At 35.1% G+C, this 9,876-nt stretch overlaps 2 protein-coding genes across 3 annotated transcripts; one reads left to right on the top strand and one right to left on the bottom strand.

Annotated features, from left to right (window-relative positions):
- Nucleotides 1-271: 271 nt before the first annotated feature.
- LOC114193516 (nicotinamide/nicotinic acid mononucleotide adenylyltransferase) lies at nt 272-4,120 on the bottom strand. 2 transcript variants are annotated; one of them, XM_028083344.1, is made up of 11 exons: nt 3,767-4,120; nt 3,611-3,674; nt 3,329-3,408; nt 3,150-3,223; nt 2,661-2,746; nt 2,291-2,374; nt 2,034-2,118; nt 1,851-1,930; nt 1,050-1,151; nt 704-762; nt 272-606 (listed from the first exon to the last, which is right to left on the bottom strand). In XM_028083344.1, exons 1-11 carry the CDS (start codon nt 3,811-3,813, stop codon nt 504-506), a joined length of 864 nt encoding a protein of 287 aa, XP_027939145.1. In that variant the 5' UTR covers nt 3,814-4,120; the 3' UTR covers nt 272-503. The 2 variants fall into 2 exon arrangements, with proteins under 2 accessions (XP_027939145.1, XP_027939146.1); XM_028083345.1 differs by having other exon boundaries at nt 3,600-3,674; nt 3,767-4,107.
- Nucleotides 4,121-4,452: 332 nt separating this feature from the next.
- On the top strand, nt 4,453-7,614 carry LOC114193675 (probable L-type lectin-domain containing receptor kinase S.7). The gene has a single exon (XM_028083561.1). The coding sequence runs from the start codon at nt 4,708-4,710 to the stop codon at nt 6,751-6,753; it is 2,046 nt and encodes a 681-aa protein (XP_027939362.1). The 5' UTR covers nt 4,453-4,707; the 3' UTR covers nt 6,754-7,614.
- Nucleotides 7,615-9,876: the final 2,262 nt, after the last annotated feature.

The following is a 9,876-nucleotide window of genomic DNA, read 5'->3' on the forward strand; positions in this document are numbered from 1 at the left end:
TGATATTTAACATGTAAATATAAAACCTTTATATACAACTAGCAATATTAATTGATAAATAGTTATGTTATTTAATCATGTAAACATGAATTCAATATCTTCAATATCTAACATATAAAAAGGTTACTGAGATATCAAGCTTTTAAATAAAATTCAATAATTGGAGGGACTAAAACCGGAAATATCTCGGACTCGAACAATTCACACTAACACACTTTTGTAAAAGTTGTAGAGAAAAAAATAAGTATGAAATTATAACAATAATCTTGAGTTACAGAATTTGCATGTCATAATAACAAGGCTTCTCCACTCGCGGTTCCAACAATGTTAAAGTGAGCAACTTTAACTGAGTACTTGCATTTGATTATATAAATAAATATAATCATTTTATTTTTCCGCAAATTATAACACAATTATTTCTTCATCGAGAATGGGCTCATATAGTACAATGGCTCGTGCAAAGACCCATATGTTATACAGAATGTAATAAAAAACAATAATAGTTACTTCTCAATTAAGTTCAAGTATAACTGTTGCTCTCTGATATAGTCAATCACTTCATCCGCAGTAAGGTATTTTATTGATAATCCTCTTGCAATGCAATCCCTGAATAGTAAAAACGACATTGAAATATGAACAACGTCTCCTTTTTTTTAAATTATCGTCCAGTAACTCTTGAAAGTAAACAAGGTCATAGCATTACCTTACTCTGGTTGAGCTGATTTGATTTGGTACAAGTTCATCCACCACTTTGATATTATCCTAAAAAAATTGCAGAGGAAAATTTAAATATGCATAAAACTGAGTAGCAAACCAATTCATTCTTGTTCATTATAAAAATGCATAGCAAAACCCAAAGACAAACACTAAAGTTAGATCCCCGAGTTGATCCACACGCCTTTGTATATGTACATCAAAATTTGACCTTGATATGGTTAAATACAAATACACAATAAACAGATATTTGGAAATGTCCAAAATTGATAAACCACATTTTCTTTTAAACACATAGGGAAATAGAAATAGGTGAAGCTCGGAATGTGAAGTACCTGATTCTGATTCAGAATTTCATTTTCAGATATAGTCTTCTGAATGTCTTGTCCTTCTCTGCTAATGCATACTACTCCATAATCTTTGCATATAGATCGAACCTAAAGCACATTGGCAAAATTATAGTTCATTGTTTCCACAACCTGTCAAATCAGTACTCTGCAACATATGCGGCCATTCATCTGTTTATCCACTAGTCATCCAATCCATTACCATAAATCAATCTGTCCATTCAACTATAAAAATAAAACTAAATAGATTAGTTGAACTAGAATACCATCTATTATTGGATTGATATTTTGCAATGCACTTAATATGAAGTGGTTCAATTGCTACAAGTTACTTTCTTTATGAAACAAATATTCAGTCTATGGTATTTGGGTCAAGGAATGATTGTAACTATTAAACTTTATTTTATAAAAATACTTTTAGAAAAAAAATATAATGGATTGTTGGACCTCTTTTATTGTGAGTTACGGATGGATTATCCATTTCAATTCAAGATGTATCCAATTCATTAGTTTGACACTCCTGATCTATATTCCACCCATGCTTCGTGTCTACATGGGAAGAAGGAAGAATATTTGACACAATAAGCTTGTCATTTCTAAAAATAAAAACACCACAAAAATCAATCTAATTACATTGAATTTGAATTCCACAACCATTTAAGACTCATTTACCAAAATTATTAGGAGGGGCAGAGTCTTGTTCCAAGAATTGTCAAATAACTCCATGTTGAACTAATCTGTGATAAACAATATTATATTTTTCTATTATGTTGATGAATGCATAAGTACCTGGTCAGGAATCCAGAATCCAGGAATGCCAAAAGAATGAAGGAGATCAGAACCACAGAGAAGCATGACCTTGAGGGATTCTACACTAATCAATATAAAAATAAGTTATTGTATTGTTATAACATTGTCAAAAACATGTATAGAAAGAAATGAAAGCCCAGAAAGCTTGTTTGTCGAGCATACCTCTGGATACCAACCCTGTCCCACAAACAGAATTGTAGACTCTGGAGAGAACAGTTAAAGAGCGTTGATACGTGCTCTGACTTGCCTGTAGCAGTTTATAGCCAGAAAAAAATGCAAAACATTAAGAAATAAGGTTGCGAGAGAGTGAAATATTTCTTGCAATACATTGACATCAAAGCACAGTCTCTCAAATTCTTTTCACATTCAAAGGGAATAAAAAGACATGCGCAATCTAGCAAATAGAAAGAGTAATATACCTCCCATTGATCAACCATTACAAAATCTGAACTTTTGCAGGCTAAATGGCATAATTGTATTCGATGTTTAGCAGATATTAGGCCCTACACAATTATACAAGCAAAATTCAATTAGACCAACATGTGGCAGTGAAACTAGCAGCAACACTTAACATACGATTTGATCTCTTTGCTGAAAAAGTGAATTGAAAACTCAGTTGTGTTTTAAATCTCAAATATATTGCTAATTGACTCTCGATAAATTCAGTTTCCCCCCTAGCTATGTTTTACTTTATTCAATCATTTATTTTGCTAACAAGGTTTAAGTCTCGCAAGCATGAATATAATAAATGAATAATCTTTTTTCTCTACTTGCTTGGCAACAACATACTTTTTTCTTGTATGCATCATTCACCGGAGACAAGTAACCTCCAATTACGCAGTAGCCGTTTGAATTCAGCGCATCTCTTGCAAGCTCTGAAGATAGCATCCACAATTTTTTTTAAAAGATCAGACAAACAGAAAATAAATGAAAAATTAAATGAGAGAATACTCTGATCATATAATCCCATTCTCATTTCACGCACTTATGGCTACTACAGTACTGAGAACCAATGAACATTTATTCTTTTCGCATGATGTATATGAGATCTTAATACCCCCTCCCCCTAATGCTTCTTCACTCAACAACAGAAAAGAAAAATATCAATCTTTCAATTATCAATACTTTCAAGAGTGAAGATACAGTCAAGATGTCATCTTTTCGTTAATTCATTAGTACCAAAGCAGTATGAATGTCTCAAGGTAGAGAAACAACAATTTTATAGAGTGAAAGAGATGGGAGACAAAGGAAAGAAACTGAGCTCTAAATCCAACTCACCAAACATGCGTAAATGCATGAAAGTAGGTGGGTTAAAGCTTCCAGTTGCCACCAGAATTACGTATATCTTGTTGCTGTTCCATTGGGAAAAAGAGAATGAATGTCATAATTCATGATTAGGTCAATAGAAAACACCCCAACAAAATTACCCATAATAAATAAATAATAAAGGAACATACTTGCTAGTGTTTCCAGGATCGGGTTCATTATTAATCAAATTTAAAGCCAATTTATCCAGCGGCAGTGGAACATCCATGACCTGAAGCCATTAAAATACCATCATTGCTGAAATCAAAATGATAACAACTAGTTTTTCCCTTGATTAAGTGAACTTGAAACTTGAAATAAAAGTTTCAAGCTCTAAATAGAGCACAATATGTGTTTTTATTCAGCTAAACGTGAAGAGATGGAGTTTCAAGCTAGAAAAAAAATGAGAAAGCAGAGACAAACCGGTCACTAACAGCTAATTCACAAGCTCGATACTTTTCAATCAAATTTAATTCGACGAGAATGAGGTGCAGGTGCCTGTTGATGAAGCAATAGAAGAATTAGCGTCACACAATGTATAAAAGCAATGAATTATAAAGAAAAGAATTAAAATTAGGGAGAGAAGAAACCTGGGTGTGTTGCTTGAGGAGGTGAGAGTGTTCTGTAATTTCACCATCTAACGAATACCACAAATACTACAATTCATGAAATTTTCTTTCTTTGTTTCATGAATTTGATTCCTTCAACGAAGACGTCAAATTCCAAATTCCAAATTCCAATATTCCATTTCAATGCTCACACCATACTTCACGCTTCTTTTTTTTTCAGTATAATTCAATTAGATGGGCCAACACATCCCCCCAATCTGACACCAGCCCAGGTTGAAAAAGTTGACCGTGCCCATTATCGTACAGGCTTTTACTTTCTGCACCTCCACAACTTCTTTACGCATCCAATCAAATTTTTAAATAACACATTTACCTTCTGTAATAGTGACTTTCGAATTATATATTTTTTGAACTTTCCAGAATAGTATGTTCAGAATAGAATTTTGGAAATAAAATTTCTAGAATACATTAAATGCATTTTGAAACAATTTTTTTGGAATAAAATTTTAGGAACGAACTTCTTGAAATGAATATGTCTTTAGAAACATCTTTAGTTGAAATATATTTCCGAAAAAACTTCCTGAAATATGTAAGATATATTTTGGAAAGAGTGATAAAAGATATTGAAGTCTTTTCGTGTTATGTTATGTTAGAGAAAGCAATATCCAAAAAATTAATAAATTTATTTCGATTTACATGCTTTTTTAGAAATTAATAAAATTACTTATTTAATTTATTTTTGTTAATCCAATAAAATAAATGAACACAATATAAATTTGAGTTAAATTAAATTAGTGAAATTTCACCCAAACTGTATCCACCCAACCCCAAGCATGACTTGGTGAAGCTTAGATGGAAAATAGAAAAATAAAGTTATATTTTTGTCGTTACAGAGAGAGACAGTGGACACAGACACTCTTCTCCATCGATCGATTGATTTCTTGTTGATTCTTGGAGAAGGCATGGCTACGTGCATGTGCATGCTTGTCTTCTTCATCATCTTCATGCTCTTCTTGGGCGCTCTGAGTGAGGTGGCAGCCACACAAAACAGCGTCAGCTTCGACTTCCCTTCTTTCACTCCCAACAACAACAACATCACCCTCCTCGGCGATTCCTTTCTATGGAGCAACGGCGTCGTAAGACTCACCAACGTCGCCTCCACCTCCAGCACCGGCGCCGTCATCTACGCCTACCCCATCCCATTCTTCCACCCTCCAACCGCCACCTTCGCCTCCTTCTCCACCACCTTCACCTTCTCCATCAACAACCTCAACCCCGCCTCCTCCGGCGACGGCCTTGCCTTCTTCCTCTCCCCCAACACCGCCTCCTCCAACCTCTCCCTCTCCGCTCCACTCGGCCTCCCCTCCTCCTTCGTCGCCGTCGAGTTCGACACGCGCTTCGACTCCCGCTTCGGCGACCCTAACGAGAACCACGTCGGCTTCGACGTCGACTCCGTGAAGTCCCTCAAAACCGGTGACCCATCCTTGCACGGAATCGACCTCAAGAGCGGCAACACCATCATCACATGGATCGACTACGACGCCGGTCGAACTTCTCTCACTGTTTTCTTGAGCTATTCACTTCCGAAACCCGTCGACCCCGTCCTCTCCGTCAAGTTCAATCTTTCTCAACACTTGAGAAACCCCGTTTACATTGGATTCTCCGCTTCCACTCAAGGAATTACCGAGATTCACCAAATCCAGAGTTGGACCTTTCACACTGCTTTTGCTCCCGCAAGAACGAGGCTGCACCCTCACAACGTTTCCGTGGTGGGAACTGTACCTGTTTCAGGTTCACGTTCTGGCTCTCGGGGTTCTGCTTCTGTTTCTAGTTCAAACACTAAATTCACTTCCAAGAAGCATGATAAGAGGGTTGGCATTGGTGTGGTTGTTGCGGGATCTGTCTCTTTCTTTGTGGTTTTTTCAGTCTTGGGGTATGTCTTTGTTCGAAAATCTCGGGGTGAGAGAGAAGAAAAGTTTCAGAATGGTTTCGTGGCGTGTCCCAGGGCGTTCGATTACAAAGAGTTGAAGTCTGCGACAAGAGAGTTTCATCCGAGTAGGATCGTTGGGCACGGATCATTTGGGACGGTGTATAAGGCTTTCTTTATCTCTTCAGGAACCATCGCTGCAGTGAAAAGGTCGCGGCACTCTCACGAAGGGAAGACCGAGTTTCTGTCTGAACTTTCCATCATAGCCGGTTTGCGGCACAAGAATTTGGTTCAGCTGCAAGGTTGGTGTGTTGAGAAGGGAGAGCTATTGCTGGTGTACGAGTTTATGCCCAATGGAAGTTTAGACAAGATGCTTTACAAGGAACCTGAAGTGGGAAGGTTGTTGAGTTGGTCTCACAGGGTGAACATCGCTGTTGGGTTGGCCTCTGTGCTGGTTTACCTTCACCAAGAATGTGAGCGGAGAGTGGTTCACAGGGACATTAAAACTGGGAACATTTTGCTGGATGGAAACATGAATCCTAGGTTGGGGGATTTTGGATTGGCAAAGTTGATGGATCATGATAAGAGTCCTGTGTCCACTTTGACGGCTGGAACAATGGGGTACCTTGCCCCTGAGTATCTTCAGTACGGAAAGGCCACTGATAAATCTGATGTTTTCAGCTATGGGGTGGTTGTGCTTGAAGTGGCTTGTGGAAGGAGGCCAATTGAGAGAGAAGGGTCAAAAATGGTGAATCTGATTGAGTGGGTTTGGGGGCTGCATTCTGAGGGGAAGGTGATTGAAGCTGCTGATAAGAGGTTGAATGGGGAATTTGAGGAAGAAGAAATGAAGATGCTTTTGCTCTTGGGATTGAGTTGTGCTAACCCTGATACTTCTGGGAGGCCTTCCATGAGAAGGGTGCTTCAGATTCTGAACCATGAGGCTCCACCACTTACTGTGCCAAAAGTTAAACCAACACTCACCTTTTCTTCTGCACTTCCCCTCACTATTGAGGACATTGTTTCTGACACTGAAGAAGAGTTCAGTACCAGCAGGTCTGTGTGTGAGATCAACTTTGACTGAGCTCAACTTTTTCTCATACACAGTGACACTTCATTCACTGAACTACCGTGTGTGTGCTCAGGGTACAACAGAAGAAGCTTGTTTTTGTTTTAGTCATGGCTCAAACAAGTTAGAGTAACAAGTGTTTGCAATTTTGTAAGTGTACAAAATGCGGAAATTAGAGAATTGATTGAGTCACAAGTTTGTATATTGCTACTACTATTAACCTAGATTGTATATTTTAGCAATCATGCACTCATGTTCCAACGTAGAATTCTCGATGAGGACCTTGTTCATAGAATGGGCGTTGGGCTTCCTGCACCCCATCATTACTAAATGCAACTCGTAGTAATAGAGTAAAATACTAAAATAACCTTACACCAAACCAATGAAAAAGAGAGAAAGAAGGAGAAAGAGAACATGTTACGAAAAAAAACAACATTTTCGAAAAGTTTATTCCAAAATAGGACATTTTGAAAGATATTATAAATTTGTTCTAGAAATTCTATTATGAAAAACTTGTTCTGAGAGACATTTCATGTGGGTTTTAGAAATTTTATATTAAAACTTTTGTTCTGAAAATCTCATTCTAAAATCATATTCTAGAAGTCACTTTAAAAAGGTGCAAAATGATTTTTTTTTTTAAAATAGGGGAGTGTGTGAAGAAATTACATGAGGGGTGCAGGGAGAAAAAGCTCATTCTGTTATCAAACAAAGAAAAAATGACACCAAAATTAAAATGTAAAGTTCAACACAAGAATTAATGTTAACTTTTTCGTTTTTTTAAGAAAATAATTGTCCAGTCTATAATTATAGAAAAGAATTATAATTTCTGTTTTATCCATTAACTTCATTTTTTGACAATATCGTATGAAGCTTTTAAAATCGAAATCTGGTAAAAAGAATAAAATTAATTTTCGGAAAAAAAATTAAAATATAAATAAAGTTTATATATTTGAAATTATTTACTTATTATAAATTTAATTTTATATCATATGCGTTCCACAAGCCAAAAACTTGTTAATGTTTTAATTTGTTATAAAACTAATTTAAATGAAAAACCATCTATTTATAAACATAAATGCACATCCTTGTTATGTGATAAATATAGCATTTAAAAAGTTAAATTAAAACTATTAATTATCAAATGATTATATTATGTTTTTTATTGTTTTAATTTGAAATTACTATATGAATAAGATTTTATATGTAATTTAACTTTCTTATTTTTAAAATTTTACTTTTCAACCTCTAACACTTATTTTAGCATAAATAGTATTATATATAAGTACATGCTCTTCTGGGATCCCATCCAGTATCTTCTAAAGGAATTAATTCAAATAAATAATATGTCATGGAAATTAAATATTTGGTGAACAGAGCATACTAATTCTTAATTAACTTCATCTATTTACTCATAAGCACTTCTCGTAAGTTTAAGTTACAAGTGAAGGAATGTCCCACGTCAAATGACCAAAGAAATGAAGTTCAAGTCTAAGTTCAAGTAGAGGGTGGACTAGACTAAACTCGATCGAAGGTTGAATTGGGTCGATTAGGTCGAATGTTGAGTTAGGTCAAAGATTAAGTTAAACTGAGTCAAGTTAGACCACCTCAGTTCGGATCGAAGATTGATTTAACCGAAATTTGAATCAGACCAAATCTAACTAGAATGAAGGTCGAGTCAGACCGAAGATCGAACCAGTTCAATATGATTGAAAATCAAGTTGAACCAAAAATCAAAACAAAGAAGAACACAAGTTTGAAGGTCTCAAGGATTAGAAATTAATGTTTTGAAGGGGTCTCAAGGATTAGAAATTCGTGGTTGAACAAACTATCAAAATGGATTGGTTGGAGGCTCAAGCTCTTCCAGAATAAAAGAATAAAAGTATGTACTATTTATTATAATAAGGCATGAAGCAATTAAAGTTATGCAGCTACAGTAAGAGTGTTAGTTTTTAATTCATTAACTGAGGCTCAGACAACTAATTGGAAGCACTCACTTGATCACTGAGTCAATTAAAGCGTCTATTCTAAACCCTTCACTGTTGTTTCAATAATATCTCTCACATAAATCTATTTAGTGGGTGGGTGGCAGAGTTACGTTAGAATATATTGTTGTCAGTTTATACTTTATCTATCCAGATACCATATTTGAATGGTTATTCTCAATAACAAGTTTCATTGTATCAACTATATATATACCAAGAGAGGAACATTTTGGTTGACATGTTTATGTCTATCTTACTCATTTATAGTCCTTGCATACCAATGCCTTTAATTAACTTCGAATAGAATAGCCAAATGTAAAAGCTGTCATGTTCCATCAGTACTATGCGACATATTTCACACTTTTTTTTATTGAATGAGTTTAACAAAATAAAAATATTGTTTAAACTATTATTTAGGTTCCTGATAATTACATTAAAAGTCATATGTAATAGTTATATTTGAGTAATAATATTTCTTCAAAAAATCTTCTAAAACTAATTTCCAAAATATAAATTGAAATTAGGCTACTTATCTCAAGTTTTTCAAGAAAGATCAGCAAATATTGCCTCGAGTGTGTGTATTGAAATGGATTTCCTTGATGACTTGTAAAAAATGATGTTAAGTGATTCCATTACTGAATTTTATTGTTACCTTTATGAGTAAATCCGTCTGAGGATGAAATCAATCCCAAATGGACCAAAACTCACCTTTATAGAGTGATAATGGTAAAAACTTTAACATCACGTAAGCAACACTATTTCCTATGTATATCAGTTTATACTGGTTGTAGGGTGGATGCAGAGTATGCAACTGGTTGTCCTTCCAATTATGGTGGTGCATAAGGGTGCTCATAAAAAAGGTGCTATATACAGAACTAGAAATGTCACAAGAAAAAAACTCAACCAAAAGAAAGAAAATAGGTCATTTTCTGATCTATCTTTTTCTTCCTAATCCCACTGCAGCCATCAGGGTGGTGTTATTACTTTAAACATATTTGCATTCTTATCAACAATGGAATGACTTCATCAACATTAAAATCATGCTTCTTAAACAAAATTAACCTAGTAAAATCATAATAATATATAAGTGAGTGTTAAGAAGATGATATCAGAATGTATTTCGTTGATTTCACTATTAAGCTATCATTATCAGACT

Source organism: Vigna unguiculata, chromosome 8, assembly GCF_004118075.2.
Source record: "Vigna unguiculata cultivar IT97K-499-35 chromosome 8, ASM411807v1, whole genome shotgun sequence".
NCBI lineage: Eukaryota > Viridiplantae > Streptophyta > Magnoliopsida > Fabales > Fabaceae > Vigna > Vigna unguiculata.

Excerpts from the sequence above, each read along its gene's own strand:
- LOC114193675 (XM_028083561.1), top strand. The coding sequence starts at position 4,708 with ATGGCTACGTGCATGTGCATGCTTGTCTTCTTCATCATCTTCATGCTC.
- LOC114193516 (XM_028083344.1), bottom strand. The coding sequence starts at position 3,813 with ATGGTGAAATTACAGAACACTCTCACCTCCTCAAGCAACACACCCAG. Across the intron at positions 3,675-3,766 it reads TCCTCAAGCAACACACCCAG|GCACCTGCACCTCATTCTCG; the intron begins GTTTCTTCTCTC and ends CTTCATCAACAG. Across the intron at positions 3,409-3,610 it reads ATCGAGCTTGTGAATTAGCT|GTCATGGATGTTCCACTGCC; the intron begins GTTAGTGACCGG and ends TAATGGCTTCAG.